This window comes from Schistocerca cancellata, chromosome 9 (assembly GCF_023864275.1).
Source record: "Schistocerca cancellata isolate TAMUIC-IGC-003103 chromosome 9, iqSchCanc2.1, whole genome shotgun sequence".
Classification (NCBI taxonomy): Eukaryota; Metazoa; Arthropoda; class Insecta; order Orthoptera; family Acrididae; genus Schistocerca; species Schistocerca cancellata.
Window position 1 is genome coordinate 212,843,869 of NC_064634.1, and position 24,288 is coordinate 212,868,156.

The 24,288-nt window shown below is 44.1% G+C and overlaps 1 protein-coding gene across 1 annotated transcript; it reads left to right on the forward strand.

The window, feature by feature from the left end:
- The first annotated feature begins 9,542 nt into the window (after positions 1–9,542).
- Positions 9,543–19,959, forward strand: LOC126100571 (endocuticle structural glycoprotein SgAbd-1). The gene is made up of 3 exons (XM_049911190.1): positions 9,543–9,612; positions 15,861–16,186; positions 19,330–19,959. Exons 1-3 carry the CDS (start codon positions 9,601–9,603, stop codon positions 19,604–19,606), a joined length of 615 nt encoding a protein of 204 aa, XP_049767147.1. The 5' UTR covers positions 9,543–9,600; the 3' UTR covers positions 19,607–19,959.
- Positions 19,960–24,288: the final 4,329 nt, after the last annotated feature.

A 24,288-nucleotide genomic window follows, 5' to 3' on the forward strand; every position in this document is an offset into this window, starting at 1 on the left:
TAGTGAGTTGTTATTAGCGTTTTTAAACACTAATTTATACACGATATTCCATCCCCCATCACTAGTAATGGACGAGAGAGTGCATTACACTACCGTCATGTCTAGTATTTCCTAGCAGATAGCATATTACTTTCCCGTACTTGTTTGGACGTGAAACTGCTGTTGACTAGAAACTATGAAACGCGTATGCGAGCGAAAACGACTCACGGATGCTGAGAATTGTGCCTCGGCACGTGGGAGTCTAGCCAGTGGTTTATGGTTTACAGCGGTAAAATGTGGTCGGCGTGCTGAATCAATGGACGGTCGGTGTGGCAATGTGAATAAAGTCCGGTGAACTAAGTTCCGTGCCAGCTATTTGGACGTCTTACCGGTAGTATAAATGTCATCATAGCTTACTACGTACTCCTTGGTTTCCTTTTATACCTCTGAAGTAAGGCTCCTGCGGAATTCTGAAAAGTGAAATTCTTAATTCTTATTACTAGCCGGCCGCGGTGGTCTAGCGGTTCTGGCGCTGCAGTCCGGAACCGCGGGACTGCTACGGTCGCAGGTTCGAATCCTGCCTCGGGTATGGGTGTTTGTGATGTCCTTAGGTTAGTTAGGTTTAAGTAGTTCTAAGTTCTAGGGGACTTATGACCTAAGATGTTGAGTCCCATAGTGCTCAGAGCCATTTGAACCATCTTATTACTAACTTGTACTTGCAAATAGATTCTTTGAGAGAAGATAACAAGTAAACTACATTGTACGCCACACTTCAGCAACTTTACGTGAGAGACAGAAAGACGTATCATCCCGAAAAATAAAAACAAACAGCTGTTTGGCGTTTCTAAAAACGAACATCCTTAGACCGTGTAACAACGCAACCAGTCCATCTTGCGGACTCTATTCGGCGAGGAAGAGTGCCTATACTTTGCTTAATGTATGTCGCACCTGAGTCCCGTGGAGCTACAGAACTTCAAACAAGGATACTGAAGTCATGTTTCGCCGGTTCTAATAGTCCCACATAGAACTATATGGGGGTATTTAGCAGACCAGTGGCATTGCGGTGCGGTGCCCGAATTTTCGGCATATTAATGTGACCACCTGTTAACAGCCAGAAAAACTACTTTTTGTTGCGTGGACAGGTGCGTGACGTGCAGGAAAAGTGTCAGCGAGGTTCTGGAAGGTGCTGAGAAGAATGTGGGGCCATACCGACCTCAGTCCCATTGCCAGCGGCAGTACGTTGTTCTATATATTTTCGATTAGGTTTAGGTCCAGGGAGATAAGTGGACATGTTCCAAGTTCGTGGTCATTGCTCATTGGTACATTTTTTTTTTTATTTGAGTCGTCAGTCTGCTGATTGGTTTGATGCGGGCCGCCACGAATTCCTCTCCCGTGTCAATCTGTTCAATTCAGAGTGGAACTCGCAACCTGCGTCCTCAGTTATTTGCTGGATGTGTTCCACTCTCGGTCTCCCTCTACAGTTTTTACCCCCTACAGCTCTCTGTAGTACTATGGAAGTCATTTCCTGATGTACGAGTATTAATAGATGTCCTATCATCCTGTCCCTTCTCGTTGTCAGTGTTCTCCACATACTCTTTTCCGTCCATTCTGCGCAGAACCTCCTCATTCCATACCGTATCAGTTCACCTAATTTTCAACATTCGTCTGCAGCACCACATCTCAAATGCTCCCGTTCTGTTCCATTCCAGTTTCCCCGCACACCATACAATCCATGTTTTCGCTACCAAACAATGCTGTACTCCAAAAGAATATCCTAAGAAATTTCTCCCCAAATTAAGGCCTATGCTTGATAATGGTAGAGTTTTGAAGGACATCGTCTTCACGCCATTGACTGTTATCAGTTTTTATTGCACACTATTGAAATTTCACCCTTAGGCCATTTTCAAGTGCTGATAATTGCAAAGGTGTGTAATAAAAACTTATAACAGTCACTGGCGTAAAGATGATGTCCTTCAAAAAGTTTTTCATGACTGTGAATCCCAGCTACAACAAGTGTATAACTAGTTGTCTTGGAAATGAATGCCCGAATGCCCTTTTTGCCAGTGCTAGTCTGCTTTTGATGTCCTCCTTGCCCCGTCCGTCATTGGTTAATTTGCTACCTAGGTGGGAGAATTTATTTACTTCATCTACTTCGTGATCCTTGTACTTCGTGATCACCAGATCTGATGTTAAGTTTCTAGCTGGTCTTATTACTGCTACCTCTCAATTCTTTCTCCTCTCTTCGATTTACTCTCAATCCATATCCTGTACTCATTACACCGCTCAACCCGTTGATCACTACTGATTCGTCCACATTTAGGGGCAGTTTTACATCCCTTGGACAAGAGAATTCCTTGAACCTCAGCCCCTGCTCCGCCCTCTTTGACAAGGCCATTGGCAGGCTTAAGGTGACTTCTTATATCGGAAGTCTTCGACCACTAATGCAGATTAATAACCCGGGACCGAGGCCTACATAGCCAGAAAAAACAAAGTGCATATGAGGATGGACATGGTCCCCAAGAATAGACTTGGGCTGATCTATTGTGTTCTCCAGAATGACGCAGTCACCTAGGGAACGACCTCCGGCCTCAAGACTTTCAGGGTGTTTGCTTTCAGACGTTTCATGCAGAAGAACCCAACGGCCATCTGTCCGATGGAGATTGATTTTTGATTCATCTGAAATGGCCGTCGGCCGAAGTGACCGAGAGGTTCTAGGCGCTTCTGTCCGGGCCCGCGCTGCTCCTACGGTCGCAGGTTCGAATCCTGCCTCGGGCATGGATGTGTGAGATGTCCTTAGGTTCGTTAGGTTTAAGTAGTTCTGAATCTAGAGGACTGATGACCTCAGATGTTAAGTACCATAGTGCTTAGAGCCATTTGAACCATTTTGAAATGGCGGTTTTGATTTCATTAGGATCACTGTTCTTACGCCATGTACGTGAATGCGAGAAATTTAAATTTTTTGTAGGCGCTTCGGACAGCCAGCGTTGACGTCCGAGGAAATATGGCAACTTATTCACAGTCACTTCGAAACATGACACCTCATATCTTCCATTCTGTCACGTAAGCATCTAAATGGCTAATATTTTGTCAAAAAATGTTCAAATGTGTGTGAAATCTTATGGGACTTAACTGCTAAGGTCATCAGTCCCTAAGCTTACTCACTACTTAACCTAAATTATCCTAAGGACAAACACACACACCCATGCACGAGGGAGGACTCGAACCTCCGCCGGGACCAGCCGCACAGTGCATGACTGCAGCGCCCCAGAGTGCTCGGCTAATCCCGCGCGGCAATATTTTGTCCGGTGGCCTCACTTGCACACACGCTTATCATATACTGAGGTGACAAAAGTGATGGGATAAGACTAAAAACGGCCGACCAGTTACAATGGATAAAGTAATCTTTACATAGGTTTCGACAGATTTAAATCTGTCTTCTTCAGAAGGCGGCAGTATTACATTAATATGGAAGGATATATCATCGTCGTTATTACAAATATCTGCATAGATGCATTAGCTCACAAGCTCTGAAGCTCTGCAACATCCATGTACTAATTTTTATTTACATGACAAACCCTATTTTCAGGGCTATATTTTAATTTGGACTAATGTATCTATGCAGATATTTGTAATAACGACGATGATACATCCTTCCATATTAATGTAATACTGCCGCCTTCTGAAGAAGACAGATTTAAATCTGTCGAAACCTAGGTAAAGATTACTTTATCCATTGCAACTGGTCGGCTGTTTTTAGTCTTATTACGTGGAACCGTTGCTGTTGCGCAGCTATGTTTAAAATACTGAAAAGTGATAGGATTCCTTTTAATATCATGTCGGACCTCCTTTTTTACAGGCGTAGTGCAGCTGCTCGAAGTGACATAGACTCCACAAGTCATTTTAAGTCCACTGCAGAAATACTGGGCGATACTGCCTTTATATCCGTCCATACTTACGAAAGTGTTGCCGGTGTAGGATTTGTGAGCGAAGTGACCTCTCGATAAGGAGCTATTAATATCCGACGGGATTTGTCCAACTATCCAGAATGTTCTACAAACCAATCGAGAACGTTTGTGGCTGGGCGACATGGAGCACTGTCATCCATAAAAATTCCATCGTTGTTTGGAAACATGAAGTCCATGAATGGTTGCAATTGGTCTCCAAGTAGCCGACATAACAGTTTGTAGTCAATAACCGGTTCAATTCGGCCAGAGGACCAGTCCATTCCATCTAAACATATCTCACACCATCATGTAGCCACCATCGGCTTGCGCAGCGCCTTGTTGACGGGCCCATGGCTTTTTGGGGTCTGCGCCGTACTCCACCCTTACCACCAGCTCATACCTACCGAAACCGGGGCTCAGCAGGCCTGGTCACGGTTTTCCAGTCGTCTGGGATCCGACCGACATGGTCACGATACCAGGATAGGAGCGGAAGGAGATGTCGTTCTGCTAGCAATGGCATTCGCGTCGTTCGTCTGCTTCCACAGCCCGTTAAAGCCAAATTTCGCCGCACTGTCCCAACGGATAAGTTCGTCGTACACCCCACAATGATTTCTGGCAGCACTGGCAGCTCTACTAAACATCATTGCTCTCAGTCTGTAGTGAAAGGTAACATTTGACATGTGATTTTCCTGGCACACTCCTCACACTGTGGATCGGGAATACTGTATTACCTTACGATATCCGAAACGGAATGTTCCATCCGTCTACCTCCAACAACCATTCCACGTTCAGAGTCTGTCAATTCCCGTCGCGCGGCCATAATCACGTCGGAAAGTAAAACTCGTGCATTTGGACTGGCCTTTCATACCTTGTGTATGCGACACTACCAGCATTTCTAATTATATAGGGCTATTACAAATGATTGAAGCGATTTCATAAATTCACTGTAGCTCCATTCATTGACATATGGTTACGACACACTACAGATACGTAGAAAAACTCATAAAGTTTTGTTCGGCTGAAGCCGCACTTCAGGTTTCTGCCGTCAGAGCGCTCGAGAGCGCAGTGAGACAAAATGGCGACAGGAGCTGAGAAAGCGTTTGTCATGCTTGAAATGCACTCACATCAGTCAGTCATAACAGTGCAACGACACTTCATGACGAAGTTCAACAAAGATCCACCAACTGCTAACTCCATTCGGCGATGGTATGCGCAGTTTAAAGCTTCTGGATGCCTCTGTAAGGGGAAATCAACGGGTCGGCCTGCAGTGAGCGAAGAAACGGTTGAACGCTTGCGGGCAAGTTTCACGCGTAGCCCGCGGAAAATTGGCTCATGCCACAACTGGAGACCGACAGCGCCGACTTCACCTTTCAACAGGATGTTGCTCCACCGCACTTCCATCATGATGTTCGGCATTTCTTACACAGGAGACTGGAAAACCGATGGATCGGTCGTGGTGGAGATCATGATCAGCAGTTCATGTCATGGCCTCCACGCTCTCCCGACTTAACCCCATGCGATTTCTTTCTGTGGGGTTATGTGAAAGATTCAGTGTTTAAACCTCCTCTACCAAGAAACGTGCCAGAACTGCGAGCTCGCATCAACGATGCTTTCGAACTCTGATGGGGACACGCTGCGCTGAGTGTAGGAGGAACTTGATTATCGGCTTGATGTCTGCTGAATCACTAAAGGGGCACATATCGAACATTTGTGAATGCCTAAAAAAACTTTTTGAGTTTTTTATGTGTGTGCAAAGCATTTTGAAAATATCTCAAATAATAAAGTTATTGTAGAGCTGTGAAATCACTTGAATCATTTGTAATAACCCTGTACATATCGCTATCCCATGACTTTCGTCACCTCGGAAGCAACTGGTGTAACTGGAGGTAACAGTGGATCCTTAGGACGTAGTTTTGCAATGCTTTTTATTTCTGATGTTGGATTATCGCTATGTTCTATCTTATAAGACATATGCTATAAAGTAATACCTTAGAATATATTATTTTCTTCTCAGTATCGATTGATGTATTACATGTCACGCAAATTACTCCGCCGACTATGCCGCTTCGCCAAAAGGGCTCGGAATTGTAGGGTGGAACATGGCAGTGTTTGACGTAACTATGAGCGTGAGAAAGAGCGTCTGTAATAGAGTTTCTAACAGTAGAAGATTTCCTCAACACATGGACCACCATCTCGTTCAACACGACAATGCCACAGCATATACGGGCGCTGTGACATCTGCAACAGTTCGACGACTTGCGTCTGCTGCTACTGATCGTCCTTAATACAGTCCCGACTTAGCCAGAACCTATTTTCATAAATTTACAGACCTTAAAGAACGCCTTCGAGGGCTTCACTTTGACAGAGTGAAGCGGTGGAAGCGAAGATGAGGTTGTAGCTCGTTAAAAAATTAAAAATCCTACAGTTACTATTTCAGTAAACTGGTCTCTCGTAGGGAGAAATGTGTTCGTTGACAGGGTGACTAAATAGAGAAATAAATATGTAGCGTGGAGAATGAAGGTGTAGGATGTTAACAAAACCTGTTTTATGTAAATAACTTTAAGAGTTTTCACATTAAAAAAGTTCTTAGGCATTACTTTTCAGTACACGCTCACATTAACTATAGCATAAGAGACCACTGTAAATAGTATTTTTCCTCCACAAACCGAATATCCGACATAAAATGCTATATAGTGTTATTAATGGAAATACTTTTTTTTCATGTCTAATCTGTCAGAAAATCCGTTATCCCGTTTTGGTAGCATGTGAGCCATGTTTGAAAATCATACTTATAGAGCTCTTTGGGGTGCACACGTAGCTCGACGTTGTTCAACAGAAGCTATTATAATATGCTGCAGAATACAACCAATTTTCATAGTCCTTTGCGCAAATATAGTTATGATTGCGCACTACTTTCGTTAGAAATAGTCAATGACATGAAATGATGGTGACGTCACCACAAGAGGTTCCCCCCATATATCCGGAAAACTACTGAAAATGAGCATAAATAGGAATGATTTGAATGAGGCACTTAGAATAGCAAACCATTGTCTTAAAATGAGTACTTCCTCTTTCTTTGCGCGCGCGCGCGCGCGCGTGTGTGTGTGTGTTTGAGAGTAAGAGTTTCCATTTTGTTAGTCGCGTTCCTCCCTCCATTGGTTGGGACATGAGAGTGCAAGCTCTTTACAAGACATGTCACACGTACACATACTCATTTCTCGGTAAGGCTATTGGCCCGTTAAAGAAACCGAGTTACGCCTATTATCTGTCACTTGCGCTACGTCATATCATTGAACGAAAATAACATTATGAAGTTTCTTCCATCATCTTTCGCATGTGCATCCGGGACAGCAACATGTCTACTTCCTTTATTTCGGATTATAGTCGTATAGCCACCTTCAAGATGAGTCGTTGAATGAATTAAACTTACTTAACTTAAAAATGCACTGTGGAGTCAACGGTGGTGCAGTGGATAGCACTGTCCTTTCAATAGCGCCACTCATAGATAAAACTTAATACGTCCAAAATTGAAACATAGCAAACGCTAAGTCAGCAAGTCCACAGCACTTACGGATCATGTAGCTAACTGTTGATATGGACTACATGTGTTGGAATTCTAGGTAGTGAAGACAGATCAATAATTCTTCCGAGAGCGCAGATGGAAAATGAGTAGCTTCCATTTTGTTCAGCCGGCTACACCCGCATCACTTGAACAGATGTCAAGGAACTTGTGGAAATAAATTAGAGTTAATCTGCTTTGCAAATAATTCAGGTTCAGAACCCAGCGAAGTATTGCACTAGTTCACTACTTCAAAACAAGAGGAAGAACTAATGAAGACATACTGATACGTAAAAGGATTCAACGCAGACTGGATGTAGCATGAACTGAATGACAGGTGGTATTCCATTAAACCACTTTTTTTCATGAATCCGATAATCTGTGAGTTCTGCAATTACAAAAGCAACGGTAATACTTTCCTGTTGGTAACGATCGTGATATTGCAATTCGGTCCTAAAATCCAGATGGAACTCGAAGTTCTGTTTCCAGTATTTTTCGGTTGTCGACATCGTCGCTTAGTTGAGGTGTTCCTGGTAATAAATCGCTCATATTTTTCTGGGACAGTGTGTACTTACCTTCTCGCTTGTAGCTAGCAGCATGACGGCCCCGTTAGTAGCTCTTTACAAGACTCATCCCCAAAGTCACAAAGAGAGTGAAAGAGAGAGAGACTGCGAGAGGAAGAATCTAAGAAGCTTTGCCTTGATACCTCACTAGCAACAGTACCAAATACACGATCTGATCAGTCGACATTAATGTGAAGTGCGTCCACCCTTCGCCTTTGAAGCAGTTTGAACTCTCATGGGGAAAGTCTCAGTGAGGTATCTGATTGTCTGTGGTGGAATGAAATCCATTCTTCCTCATGATCCATAAAAGTTTGTGATGATGAACGCTGGTATCTCAGCGTAGTCGATGTTCTAACTCATCCAAAAGGTTTTCGGTAGTCGGGACGCTAGTCAGGTCAGTCTTTGTTATTGTTCACAAACCATTATCTCAAAAGTTCTGGTTTGTGGCAGAGTGCATTTAAGATACAATCATCACCCCCGAACTGTTCCTCTAATTTGCACAAAGCACAGTACTGCAAAAAATGTTCATAATTTTACAGAGACAAGAGCCTAATCACGAATGACGCCTCCACACTGTAACAGGATGACAGATAAAGTTCTCGAGGCATATGCCAACCCAAACCTGTCCATCGGATAGCCATAGGGTAACCGTAAATGATTCCTCCAAATCAGTCATTTCCAGTGGTCCACTATTATCGCTCTTTACAGCACCTCAAACGTAGCTTAGAACTGACTACAAAAACTTGTAACGTTGTAACTCATTCTTTCTAATTCCCTACACACTGCCATCGTGCTAGCTGGACTGTTGGTAGTACTTGTGCTTTCTTCCGCTAATTTCATGCGGTTTTTTACACCCACGCATTTCCACTTTGCAATTGCTTCACCAAAAGAGTTGGACAACTTCAGAAGGGTTTAAATGTCCCTATTTAAGTGGTTACTCAGTTGAGATCCGTAGAGAAATCCACATCCTAATATACTGAACGTTCTTGACCAACCTGCTCTGCTGTTATTGCTTCTTTACACACGTCACAATACCCTCTTGTACACCTACACCGTGTCATTTAATAGTGGATTCTAGATTACATGTGGGTGTCAGTATATTTTTGATCCGAGTGTGAGAAAGGGGAAAACGTCTAACTTTATGACAGTATAACGCAGAACAGTAGACATACCGTTAAACTCGAGTGCAATTCGGTTGGTCAGTTGTCGAAGACGACGAGAATCGAGCGAAAACGACTTGCACCCGGAATCAGAGGGGGGGGGGGGGGGGGGGACAAAAGGACACGATCTGTCGCGTTCTGGCAATACAAGGCCCGCACGCGAATCAGGCGGAATGCGGCCTTAAAGATGACACCGCCGCCGCTTCCCCGCCTCCTGCGCCTCTCCGCTGGTTACGGAGAGGCGTCCTCGCGGCCGCTACCGGCTGATGGCTGACGCCGCCGCCGGTCACGTGGTACGGCCGCTCCCTGGGGGTGGCGCCCCGCGACGGTATATATGCCCGCTCCCTGCTCCCACAGGCAGCACTTTCTGACAGAGGATCTGCTCGCCTTCTACAATGAACACCTTGGTAAGTCCTCTGAGTTTAATTTTCCTCACAGTACAGCCAAATTAGTTTTCAATATTACTAATAGTTCCCAGTTTATATCTGATGTATCCTGTTCTTCTTAACGTATGTTATATGTGTTGTTAATTCCTAGTTCCAGTACCGTCACGTATAAATTGCACCTATTTCTTGCAAATATATCCCCTACACTCTAGGTGTACATATGCTCGGATCTCATCATACCGTGCTGAAAAACTTATATTTTCAACGCCTCTTTGTCATTGCATAGGAATACGAGTACACGCACCCTAGATTTTACATAGATTTCGTTGTTTTGGCTTCCAAGAAAACACGTCACTTCTACCTTGGACTGTTCGTATATTAGTAAGCTTTACTTCTGTACTTGAACATTTAACATTCTTACGACGCTAGTAGAGACGTAAGGACGTTCAGATAGAGGAAGGCTGGTACTTTCTGAGATGTGGACGTGCATTGATTCAAAATGGTTCAAATGGCTCTGAGCACTATGGGACTTAACATCTATGGTCATCAGTCCCCTAGAACTTAGAACTACTTAAACCTAACTAACCTAAGGACAGCACACAACACCCAACCATAACGAGGCAGAGAAAATCCCTGACCTCGCCGGGAATCGAACCCGGGAACCCGGGCGTGGGAAGCGAGAACGCTACCGCACGACCACGAGATGCGGGCGGACGTGCATTGAAATGTTCAAAATAAGTGGTATAGATAGAGTGAAATATAACAAGGAACTGAGGAGAGTGGGTTACAATTACTGTATGTAATCAAAAGGCCGGCCTCAGTGGCCGAGAGGTTCTAGACGCTTCAGTCTGGAGCCGCGCTACCGCTACTGTCGCAGGTTCGAATCCTGCCTCGGGCACGGATGTGTGTGATGTCCTTAGGTTAGTTAGGTTTAAGTAGTTCTAGGGGACTGATGACCTCAGATGTTAAGTCCCGTAGTGCTCACAGCCATTTGAACCTTTTTTTTTGTAATCAAAAAGAAGGAAAAGGAAGTGCATAGAGTGTTTGGAAGGGAATAACAGGCAAGGGAGGAATACATATCATATCCTGGACCATGTGCCGAACGGCAGCAGATTCTGCAGTGTTAATGGGGGAGCGATGGACCGTCAGAATCGGAGACTCAAAGGACCTGCTAGCATAGCAGAAAATGTAATGATTATTATTATCATGGTGAATAAGTGTGTCAGACGCTGTTACGTAAAGCTTGATCCTAAGTAGATGTTTTCTGTGGTGATGCAGCTGCCATTTTCGGGTTAATACTTCAGTGTACTACCTGGCCACCCAGCAATCTTCTAACGACACTTGAGGTGTTAACACTTCTCCAGTTAATCGGTCGACGCGTATTATTTCCAATTTTCTCGGATTTCTGGTGGCCCCGCTGCGCTCGTTTGGGGCGAGCATATTCAGATGTCTTCATTCCTTATGTCTGGCCAGTGAAAGGTAGCTGCGTATTCCTTTCTATTTTTGGCAGCTTGAGAACGAGACTTCGCTGGTAAAGGCACTGAACGGGTTAGGTGCAGGATACTACCAACAGAAGGTCATGTGGTTCAGTGGATAAACACAAAACGAAGCTACAGACACCTACATGAGAGCATACAGGTCAAGATCAAAAGATGTCCTTCTGTCAGTTTTCAGTACATTACAACAACAGCTCGTAACTATCGGCAAGAACATAGATGAAAATACGTTACTTCAGTTTTCGCAGTGCGTATTAAGAGAAATGTAAGGCACATAGAAGTTGCAGGTGGATTCATACTGCAACAGAGATTGTGCATACTCGATAACGTATTTAGTTTCATTTGCATAGAAACATACGCTCTGTTTTTACAGGAGATACAGATCCTTCTCACCTGGCAACTTAATATCACAGCCACTTCATTCGCTTTATCAAAAAAATCGTTTCTACTGCATTTCTCAGCGTTGTATTTCTTGAACAGAATTCCCTGGTCCTGCTAATGCGTTCTTTTTTACTATCTCTGAGTATTATAGTAAGCCGAGGAACAGCAAAGAGAGAATGTGTACTTCTCAAAAAATATCGTTATGTAGTTTCAGAGACATAGTATTAGCAGCATGGAAGCTTATCTACTCCAGCTGCACTGTGCCTCAGAATACATGTCCTCAGTATCTGAATATATCATTTGTTTGTGTATAACTGCACAGTACTTAAACGGTCTATGCGCTTGACTCGAAACCATCGTTAATATACTGGTCTAGGATTCATAACCATGATTTCCTATGTTCGCTATTTATTCTTTTCCAATTGAGTACCGGTACCATTCGTTACCATTGTGCAAAACACATCCTCGATGTTAATGCTTTCTTCTTCACATTGTGCTCACATAGTATATGCCCATTCTCGTGTTATTCAATCACACGATACTTACATGTTTCAGTTATTTTTCTATATGATTATGAGTAGATGAATAAACAAGGCCTTGTAGTCATATACCCTCGTGTAGTCTTATAATGAGCAAGATAGTACCTGCCTCTGCTACAGCATGGAGGAATAGTTAACATGACGAACTGAAACCAGCTAGATAACACTATCCAGTGTTGATTGGGTTGCGTGAGAAAATAGGTATGCTTATCGCACAAACACTATGTGGGTTTTGGTACGCAGGCTTACAGTGGTAACAGCAAAGTTCTGTTACAAACACCGTGAGTGCTCTAGTGTGCGAGCTTACAGTGACAGTAGCAGAGTTCTATTGGAGCAGTTATGGAAGCCGTCTGGTGTATAATTTCCAAACAGAAGACGAGTCTCTTTCTTGCGCTATCGGAAAACCATACGTTCTCGCATTGATACTGCAGACAGAGCTAAATAAATTGGACTCTGGAAACGAACTCAAGGTCAGAGATAAAACAGCATTTAGGAAATTCTCTTGCTTACTACAATTATGTCATTGTTACCTGACCAACGCAACGCGTATATCTACTAGGTATCTCGAGACTAGTTAGCGAGTGTCGTAGAATTCCCTGTCTACTGTAAATCGGGTCGTGGCGTCAGGTTTTCTGCGTTCTTTTATGCCGATACTATAGTTTTCCATTTCTACCTAAAACAGAACAAATTAGTTAAAATAACAAAAGATTCAGGCATGCTTGATTAATTGCGGTGGGAATCTAAAGATAAATTACCGATCACACAGTAATAGGGAAAGTGGGCTGTACATGCAGATGAACAAACTCCCGAGAAGCCGAGGGAAATGAGTACATGGGTCGTCTCACATTATTCCGGACAGCTTCTTTCTCAAAAGTTCATGAATTATTTCCAGTTTTGAAATAAATGTTTGGGTTGAAACTTCCTGAGGGATTTAAACTGTGTGCTAGATTCGACTGTCGCGAAAAATACTCTTCTCTGCCCAGGTACCCAGTCACGAACTAACAGCTTCGGTTTCGCCAGCATATGACTTGTACTTGTCAAACTTAACAAATTCTCTCCATTCAGAGTGTAAAAATCGGTCTGGAGATCAGGGCTGAACGTCTCTATAATCGGTCTGGAGATTAGGGCTGAACGTCTCTATAACAAGTTCTAAAGCTGAACTTTCACTAGATATTCTGAAACTAGAACGAGAGCCATTGAAGAGATCGTTGAATTATGTTGGGAGGCAGTTTTCCACCACTCATTGTCCTCATGATACTGACTGAGCTATTCAGCATTGATCAGCAATCTATTTATCAGGCTTTCTGCCGAAAGTATCTACTATTAGGCTGTCAATTGGATCCAGAATCGGTGGTTTGGAGTTTCGAGAAGTAACTATATCAAACACATTGTTATTGAGAAGCTGTAAATTAAGGTTGAAGTATTCCGAACTCGGCAACAAGAAGATTTCTAGTAGGGGGTCCTGAATGCTCAACATTGTTCTTCGATTCTATTCAAATAGCTAACTTCACCAGCCGAAAAATATTCCACAACGCCGAAAATCAGTTCCAGTATACCCGCCTAAAGGTGAACATAAACCATAATTTTGTCATCGCTTCGTTAGAGCTTGGTATTCAACGTAATTCCGGTAAGTAGGACTTTTAGAGATGGTGCGAACAGGGTAGCCAGATAACAACGAATACACTACAGACAGTCCTCCTATTTTAACAGGGGGAGTGGGGGAGGGAGGGGCTATGTCGGCCGGTGCGGCCGTGCGGTTCTAGGCGCTACAGTCTGGAACCACGAGACCGCTACGGTCACAGGTTCGAATCCTGCCTCGGGCATGGATGTGTGTGATGTAAGTAGGTAAGTTAGATTTAAATAGTTCTAAGTTCTAGGGGACTCATTACCTCAGAAGTTAAGTCCCGTAGTGCTCAGAGCCATCTGAACCATTTTGGAGGGGCTTTCTTACGGTGTAGCCTTCTAAAGTAGTGTCACGCTGACGGTCCAGTTTCCAACGCCAGATCAAGATCATTAGAAATGGCGCAAGTGCACCTCGAAAGTCCACTGAGTACAATTACAGATAGCAATCCCAACGTATTTTCAAAATTTTCTTTTCCATGACCAATACAAAAAATATAAAATACAAATTTCATCATTTGGTTTTGACTTTTATTAACAGCATACTCTGTAAAGAGGTACTCGTTCGTAAGTAGAGTCCAGAACCCGAAAATATGTTATAGCACTGCCTTAGGGATAGGATTGTATTTCCAGTAGTGTCTATGACAATTTTTGTACGAAGTTCCACGTACGAGGGACAGAGAGAGACTTTATGATCACCACAGTTCTTCTTAAATTTTCGGATAAGTTTAGACATTTAGCTGACAAAAATCAAAACAATTACAGAATCCATTAAATAATACATAAATATATTTCTTTTTAATTTTAAAATGTAAAGTGCATGACTAGATTACACTATTTACAAAAGGCTGGTATAAAGTAAGATCCTCCCCTTACTATTGTGTCAAGCTAGGCTCTTATGTGTGTATATTTGTCCTCATGTGCCGTGTTTCAAACGTTATTTCTCAATACGAATCAAAAAAATATTTCCCACTGCTCCTGTGCTAGCCGCTGCCCATAGACTATACGCGACGCAAATGTCACTACGAGTCAGTTGTGCATTGTAACGTGGTCAAGAGACGAACACCACTCGTCATTAGATAAACATGTTCATGAATGTAAGTACATTAGCATCAAAACAGACTAATTCGTTAAGCTTCGACTGACGTAAATATCCCCTATCCTCTCAGCACTAGAATACTGGCAGTTCCTGAATAATTTCGGACGGGTACATAGAATCAGTCGCTGCTGTGTAGTTCATTCACAAGCTGCGACATTGTGGCCAATAAAACATTGACCCGTATATACAATAAGTTTCCTTTAATTTATGTCTGTGGTCGCAAACTTTTTGTTAACAGATTACCGGATTCGGTCTATAATGACCATCATCAGAACATGTTTTATAAAAACAAAACAAAGTCCTAATGTACAGCAGTCATAGAGGCATCGTCATATGTTAAATGCAAATTTTTATAAAACAGATTTGATGATGGACATTATAGACCGAAACCGCTAATCTGTTAACAAATGTTTGTGACCATAACCGTAAATTAAACGAAACTTAATGTAGTTCATTACTGCCGGTACTGTACCTGTAACTACCGAAATGCATCTTTTCTCCACGATACAGTTACATTAACTTTAAAGGCTAAGTTTTCTCCTCTATTTCTAGCTTCACAATGGGGACGTCAGCCCTATAAAGTAAATTTCACTTGCATTTCGCCGAAGGGCAAAGTTATCCCTTGGCACTGATGCTCCACGTGAACGAAGACAATAATATGGTTGAAATGGCTCTGAGCACTATGGGACTTAACTGCTGAGGCCATCAGTCCCCTAGAACTTAGAACTACTTAAACCTAACTAACCTAAGGACATCACACACATCCATGCCCGAGGCAGGATTCGAACCTGCGACCGTAGCGGTCTCGCGGTTCCAGACTGAAGCGCGTACAACGGCTCGGCCACTACGGCCGGCAAGACAATAATAAACACTGTTTCTCTGACAGAAGGGCAATGTTTTTTTAAGCGAATAAAGCAGAACACAGAGAGCCGCAGGGCGAAAAGGAGCATGTGTGCATTGTTCTGGCGTTTCCAAGGCACAGCCTATAGGTCTTGTTCTGAGCTGTACAGTACACCTCGAAAGCCAGGTGTTGCGTGCTGTACACAATGACGTACGGAGAAAGTCGTCACAATGGGAAGCTGTTGGAGAAGACCCTCGCGACTAGGTACGCACTGTATCCGTGCCCCTCCGCAGGTACTGGTGGCTCTAACGGCGCTGTGCGGTGCGGCGGTGGCGCGGCCGCAGGTGCCCGTCTTCGACCCGTTCCCCAAGTACAACCCAATCGACGTGCGGATCCCGCGGCCGTCTGCCACGCCGGTGCGTCCGTCGCCGCCGGCGAGCCGCGCTCCGCCCCCACCGCCCCCACCGCGCCCCGTCGTGCCATCGCAGCCGCTGCCGGCCCCCGCACCACAGCCCGCCATCGTGCCAGCGCGCACCATCCCGCAGGCCTCCTCAGAGGGCCACTGGATCATCATCAAGCAGGCCAAGGACCAGGCCAACGATGGATCCTACCGGTGGAAGTAAGTATACATACGTCCTCGGTGCTTCTTCAAATTATGCGCTGACTAATAGAGGTACAACCGAAAAGACCCAGTAGAGGACACTGAAACAAGCAAATTATCTTAAGAAACTTAGGTCTTGAAACCAACTGTCTCCCAGAGACTACTTACCAGCATTCTTGCTGTTATATTGCTGTCTGGATGATGTTGCGCATGGTGGAATGATGCTTATGCACCTGCGGACTTTCAGCTGGCTGTCAACACGTATAGGCATCGGTGATTAAATGTGCTGAGGCCTGCCTGAACAGTGGCCGTGTGGAACTCCTGTAGCAGTGTATTTATCTTCAAGTGCATATCTGTAGTTTGGATCCCGGGGGGACTATAAGCAAAGCACTCAGTCGTATTCGTTGTGTTGGGGAAAACATTGTTTTAAAGACCTGTTTTTATTAGAAACGATAGGCATTGTTGCACTGCACTGTTATTTCACACCCGAGAATGGCAACAATGGGCCGAAATCGCGATAATGGAGAATATATGCAATTATTTATCCCGCCCGATTGGCCGTGCGGCCTAACGCACGGATTTCCGGGCGGGAAGGCGCCCCTGGTCCCCGGCACGAATCCGCCCGCCTGATTTGTGTCGAGGTCCGGTGAACCGGCCAGTCTGTGGATGGTTCTTTGGTGGTTTTCCATCTGCCTCGGCGCATGCAGGCTGGTTCCCCTTATTCCGCCTCAGTTACACTATGTCTGCGATTGCTGCGGAAACAAGTTCTCCACGTACGCGTACACCACCATTACTTTACCACGCAAACACAGGAGGGTTACACTCGTCTTGTGTGTGACGTTCCCTGGGGGGGGGGGGGAGGGTCCACCGGGGGCCGAACCACACAATAACCCTGGGTTCGGTGTGGGGCGGCGGAAGGTTGAAGCGGACTGCGGTAGTCGTCGTGGGGTTGTGGACCACAGCGACTGCGGCGGGGACGGAGCCTATCCGTCGTTTCTAGGTCCCCGGTTAATATACAATGCAATACAAATGCAATTATTTAATGACAATCCAGGGGGAAAAATACACTCTCTCCAAGAGCCTAAAGTAACAACCGTGTTGATAGGGCAGCATAACAAACGTTCATGGTGTGAAGAACACTGAGACACTCCATCGATCCTCGACTAGCTCGTTAAGGCACTCGATATTAATCTCGTAGAAAATACCTGTTGGTATTTGGAACAGATTGGAATAGTTGAAGCAATATCTCAAAAATTCAGTACGTCTACGCGATGCACTTGTAGCTGAAGAAACTTGTTACCTGTCGGTCTTTGTAAAATAATTTATTACGTTACTATCAGTTAAAAATATGTAATATTCGTTCTGCCGCGTTGGCCACAAAGTTGCAACTTCAGATGATCTTGAAAGTGTATAACCGTAAATTTTATATTTTTGACGATGTTTTTTTTATTATCCATTATTCACATTTGAAGTTGGCACCTTGGAGCCGCCACCGTTGTGTGAATATTATTTATTTTAAATTATAGTGACGTTTTGAAACTCGCATACATCCATTTGGCAGTATGTCAGGTTTGAAAAGACTCTCTTCGTTGCCCGAGTTCTTCGAATATCAAATTGGCAGGATGTCAGGTTTGAAAAGACTCTCTTCGTTGCCCGAGTGTTTCGAATATCAAGGATTCAGGCACTGCTACGTGATACTAGTGCGCTGTCTTAGACGGTGACAAATTACACTACTGGCCATTAAAATTGTTACACCAATAAGAAATGCAGATAGTAAACGGCTTTTCATTGGACAAATGTACTATACTAGACCTGGCATGTGATTACATTTTCACGCAATTTGAGTCCATAGATCTTGAGAAATCAGTATCCAGGACAATCACCTCTGGCCGTAATAACGGCCTTGAAAGGCCTGGGCATTGAGACAAACAGCGCTTGGATGTCGTGTACAGGTACAGCTGCCCATGCAGCTTCAACACGATACCACAGTTCATCCAGAGTAGTGACTGGCGTATTGTGACGAGCCAGTTGATCGGCCACCATTGACCAGAGGTTTTCTGTTGGTGAGAGATCTGGAGAATGTGCTGGCAGGGCAGCAGTCGAACATTTTCTGTATCCAGAAAGGCCCGTACAGGTCCTGCAACATGCTGTCGTGCATTATCCTGCTGAAATGTAGGGTTTCGCAGGAATCGAATGAAGGGAAGAGCCACGGGTCGTAACACATCTGAAATGTAACGCCACTGTTCAAAGTGCCGACAATGCGAACAAGAGGTGACCGAGACGTGTAATCAGTGGCACCCCATAGCATGACGTCCGGTGATACGCCAGTATGGCGATGACGAATACACGCTTCCAATGTGCGTTCACCGCGATGTCGCCAAACACGGATGCGACCATCATGATGCTGTAAACAGAACCTGGATTAATCCGAAAGAATGGCGTTTTGCCATTCGTGCACCCAGGTTCGTCTTTGAGTACACCTTCGCAGGCGCTCCTGTTTGTGATGCGGCGTTAAGGGTAACCGCCGCCATGCTCTCAGAGCTGCTGCAAACGTCGTCGAACTGTTCGTGCTGATGGTTGTTGTCTTGCAAAACGTCACCATCTGTTGACTCAAGGATCGAGACGTTACATCCATGCGGATAAGATGCCTGTCATCTCGACTGCTAGTGATACGAGGCCGTTAGGATCTAGCACGGCGTTCCGTATTACCCTCCTGAACCCACCGATTCCGTATTCTGCTAACAGTCATTGGATCTCGGCCAACGCGAGCAACAGTGTCGCGATACGATAAACCGCAATCGCCATAGGCTACGATCCGACCTTGATCAAAGTCGGAAACGTGATGGTACGCATTTCTCCTCCTTACACGAGGCATCACTACAACGTTTCACGAGGCAACGCCGGTCAACTGCTGTTTGTGTATGGGAAATCGGCTGGAAACCTTCCTCATGTCAGCACATTGTAGGTGTCGCCATCGGCGCCAGCCTTGTGTGAATGCTCTCAAAAGCAGATCATTTGCATATCACAGCATCTTCTTCCTTCGAGTCTGTAGCATGTCATCTTCGTGATGTAACAATTTTAATGGCCAGTAGTGTACTTTCCCGGTGAGCTTATTGCGATACGAGTTGGTGTACCTGTTTCTCACTGTGCCCTGTCCGCAGCTACGAGACGGAGAACGGCATCGCGGCTGAGGAGACGGGCGCCCTGAAGGCGATCGCGCCCAACGAGGACGGCACGGCGGCGCAGGGCTTCTACTCTTACACGGCGCCCGACGGCACGCCCATCCGAGTCACCTACACCGCCGACGAGAACGGCTTCCAGGCGCAGGGCGACCACTTCCCCGTGGCGCCGCCCATCCCGGAGGCGATCCAGCGGGCGCTCGCCTGGAACGCCGCCCACCCGGAGGAGGAGGTCGAGACTCCAGCCAGGAGGGCCTGAGCTTCCTCTCCACCTCACGGATACACTGCCGGACGTCCACCACCGGACCGTCTTCGACCAACGGAACCTTCTTCGAACCTCAGACACTTCTACTACCCTAGCAACTTCTCTTCGTTTCCCTACAAGACGCATCGCCATGCGTCGTTGTCCTTCTAGCGTCCTAACAACGCAGTAACTGTGCGACTTTGCAGCCCCCGTCTCGTGAGTGTGCGGTGCGCGTCTCATTCTCAACCTCCGCGCGTCTCTTCTTCGTGAGTTCAGTTCCTCACTCTTATGCTGAACGATATTTAAGATCTTATATAATTATGTGTATCATAGCATGGCAATAAAGATTATATTAAGGCCAGTAAAAACTGTGTTTGTTTCTTTCCTTCATTTTTGACATTATAACCTACACTGCTAAAAATTTCTTGAAATTTGGAACTTCCATATCCTTTAAAGAATAAAGTCTTTTCTTTCCTTTTCTTTTTTTGTTGCAGGGAAGAAACAAATTAACCCTTTCACTAAATTTTTTTTCACAGTTAAAGATGTTAATGGCTGGATCTTTAATCACTGTCATAGTAAGAACTCATACAAAAAAATATTTGGAGCTGTTTCGTTTTCTGTTGTCATGGAATGTGCGGCTGGCCCCGGCTGAGGTTCGAGTCCTCCCTCGGGCATGGGTGTGTGTGTTTGTCCTTAGGATAATTTAGGTTAAGCAGTGTGTAAGCTTAGGGACTGATGACCTTAGCAGTTAAGTCCCATAAGATTTCAAACATATTTGAACATTTTTCTGTTTCGTTTTATAATGCGGAAAGGGGTGATACGTACAGGATTTTCCATAATATCTTCCGGGGCTTCAGACGACTACAGCATAAAATACGATACACTTTAAAAACCGACACACACCATCGCATACAGCATCCGATCAGGTCTGTAACTAACGTAGGTGCTCAACATGGGTGCCATTTGTAACGCAGCAAACGTCAATACGTACGTGTGATTCACAGACACAAATTTTCCAGGAAGGAATCAGTTTGTTGGGTTGCCTATTTGCAGAGGCGAATTAATCCGATACAGTAATACGTGGCAAAGGGGCAATAGAAGACAGCACGACCTATAGGCGCAATCTGTAACTACAGAATCCTGCGACCTATTAGCAGGCTTCCCTTTACCTGTGGGACATTGATACATAGCAATAACATGCAGGAAATTTCCACAGGCCATCTGATAACTTATCCTGAGAAACACACGTCCAAATGGTAGTGGAAAGGTTAAACAATAAGCACAGCTGTTAAACGAGCCACAATAGAAAAGATCTACGGCAACTGTCGCAGTAAAATAGTCTCAACGTTCTATCCGACCGGAAGCCCTAGTCACACAACATTTACGTAGGAATAAATAGCTTCAGGCTGTGATAAAACTCAAACTTCAGTTCATTTTATGTACCTCCGCGATTCCACTTTATTTTTATATGTGTTCGACACAATCATATGAGCAGCTTACAGCGGCGTAACCGGTTTCGACCATTAAGTGCTCATCCTCAGACTAAAGGTACATGCTGCATGCACATTCCTTTGCGTTGTCAACGATACTCAAGCCAGCATGTGCCTTTAGTCTGAAGCTGATAAGAGACTGGTCGAATCATTTACGTCATAGTGAAATGCGTATGTGACTGTAGAAAAAATATAAAACCAAAAAAACGTATGTCACTTACTTCATTTCCAGGACAATGTATCATTTTTCCAAATGGTTTCATTGTTCCTAAATTTCTGTGCACCCTTGTTTCCGTTTTATCTACAACAGAGTTGGGCTACGCCAACTGCAACTAGACGTAACTGTAACGAATGCATTCAAGGCTTAATGAATCGCATATTGTAATGCTCAGAAAAAGTAATTTGTGGATCTGTTTCAACGATCGAAAAGTTACTATCTCCGCCTCCGCTGCAGTGCTCTTTGAACAAGCTTTTCAGGCCAGTGACTGGCACTCAACATACAACAGCAAAAGGAATCTTCCTTAGCTTTCGACAAGTTGAAACCGATAGTAGTTATATAAAACTACTGCACAGTGAACTGTATTTTATTAAAGTTCGAAGCAATTTCATGCTGCTGGCACATCAGAAAAAAGTACGTGCGTTTTTCGGCTTGAGGTTAACCGAAGAAGTTGTGCAAGGAAGGTCACTAAATTAGAGACTAAAACGTGAGGAGTTGTGCCAAACAACTTTCCACTCAGTGGGAGATTTTTAACGAATCGTAAAATACCTTCACGCCACTCGCCAAATAAGTTTCTATGACGGGTACTAATTTTATAGCACAGTGTCACAGCTGATTGCTGATAAATGCTAGTGAGAGTGTAAAGTAACGACCCAACACCACATGGGCCTTATATTTACACTAAAATACGATTCACTGTGGTCTCACAACTGGACCTCACAAACTGACTTTTTCGTCAGTTTCATCGTTTTTATTTGTATTTTCGAAATCGAGTCGTTACACTACAATTTAATAAACCAAGGCGTCATTGTAATAAACCAGAGTTGAGCTCATTTACGCAAACAGTACTGATGAAAGGCATGTTTCTTGTTTCTAAGCAGACATGGTTATTCTAGTACAGTATTATCCTGCGTTACTGTACGCTATCAAGATTCAACCGAAGAGTCACTTACGACTTAATTAGTCTGAAAATAGAACATGTACTAGTGTCTGTTACTAGAGGCATTACCATCACAACCAGAAAAAAGAAAACGCTAACGTATCAAAGAACTGCTACATAAAAGTACATTTGCTCTTCACTTAAATTTCTTGGGTCGCAGCTCTCTCCTCCAAATCAATAGCTCAGATTAATTAATATCAAGAATTAGAACGATATTATTACAGGCCTTAAGTCGCTCATTCTGGCTCAGAAAGGTGTCTATTATTCAGGAACATACTTGCTCAGTATATGCCAGCAACCATGAATAGTTTAATTACAAACAGAGTGTAGTTTACAATACTAAAAGATTTTGTAATGAACAAAGCCTTGTACTCCATCGATGAGTTTATAAACATCATCATACGGTGTACATATTGTTAACGGTACTTTATAACAATGTAATACCTTACTAAGGTTCGTATCTTCAGTATAGTGGTGCGATCTTTGCTTGTAAGCATTAGAGATTGCTCTTCCTTTTGACGATGCTTGGTTACAATCGGTTGCAGATTGCTTTATAATATATACACAGGTCTCCAATGTTGAATCATTTCGCATAAGATCTACGGAAGGAACTACAGCACATTAGACGTCTTATACGGTAATATCTTCGCTGGCAAGTTGTTTGATGTATAAATGTGACATTTTGGAAAGGCCGCTGTTTTCTCTCTCTCTCTCTCTCTCTCTCTCTCTCTCTCTCTCTCTCCTTCTATCTTCTGGGGAAGATAGCAAGAGAGAGTAGCCGTTGCGAAACGTCGAGTTCACACTGTGATCTTATGTGGCAGGGAATACGTACTCTATTTTTTCTCTCTATATTTGCATGGAACGGGCAGTGTATTTTATCTAAATAGATTCGTGTGTGGGTAGGGGGAGTTTAGAGAAGGTGTAAGATCGCAGCAGTTTTTTGCATAGTTGCGAGAGTTCACAGCCATGAAGAGGAGAAAAAAAAATTAAAGGCAAAGTAATAGGGAAGAAAGAGTACGAGTATATATCTATTCAGAGAGATAGGTCTCTTCATTAAGAGTTTATTCCGAAACTTGCTGCGATGCAGGTATGCTCGAAGAGCAGTACGGTATGGTTACCAGTGCTATCGCACGTGGGAAAGGGAAATCCCCAGTCAAGAACTACCTTGTGTCACTTCGCCATACCACGAGCTCAGGGCCTTGGACGGCTTCCAATGAAGAGCTCATTCCCATGTGGACACTAGAACTGTGTCAGAAACTCGTCTCATACGTTTTTAGTGCCTGACATTTTCCACGGCTGTTGCCATTTGGAGACGTTTGGCTCTGCTGTTCTCCTTGAGGCGAGACCAGGGTTACGGGGGTCGCCGCCTGTCTGTTTTGATAGCTGCTGTTTGTCTGCCTGAGTGTGTCGACTGTCAGTTCATAACACTAATACGTATGAGCTTCGTTTCCGCGTAGCAGGCGCGCTCGGGTATAACTACTCACAACGCATAGAATAATTCTACAATTTCTGTAATTTTTCTGAGAATCTTTATCATTCATGGAAGTTTTCTTGATTGACATATTTATAAAATTCATTTGTTATGCTGGCAATGATATATTTAATGTGGGATGCGACCATATCTGTGGAACCAATCTGAGGCACACTGGATGTAGATGGAAAAATCAATCAACAGGTAACCGCGTTTAAATACCTAAGTACTGAGTTGCCTAGCACTGGAAATATAGAAAAGTAGGTTAGAGAACATGTAGCAAAGGCAAACAGAGTGGTTTGGTGTTTTAATGATGGAAAAAAATTTGGACAAAACAAAAAAACTCAAAGTCCTGATGTGATATATTGATAACAAGACGACTCTTAAAAAAAAGTGTCGTGACCATCTCTCCATTGGCAAACGATTCCGGAACAGTCTCCCATTCGGATCTCAGGGAGGGGACTGCCAAGTGTGGGGGAGGGGGGGGGGGTGACCATGAGAAAAAGACTGGATAATCAACGAAACGATAACGTTATTCGAGTCGGGGCGTGGAATGTCAGAAGTTTGAATGTGATACGG

Coding starts and splice junctions, on each gene's coding strand:
- LOC126100571 (XM_049911190.1), top strand. Junction 16,187..19,329: donor GATGGATCCTACCGGTGGAA/GTAAGTATACAT, acceptor CCCTGTCCGCAG/CTACGAGACGGAGAACGGCA.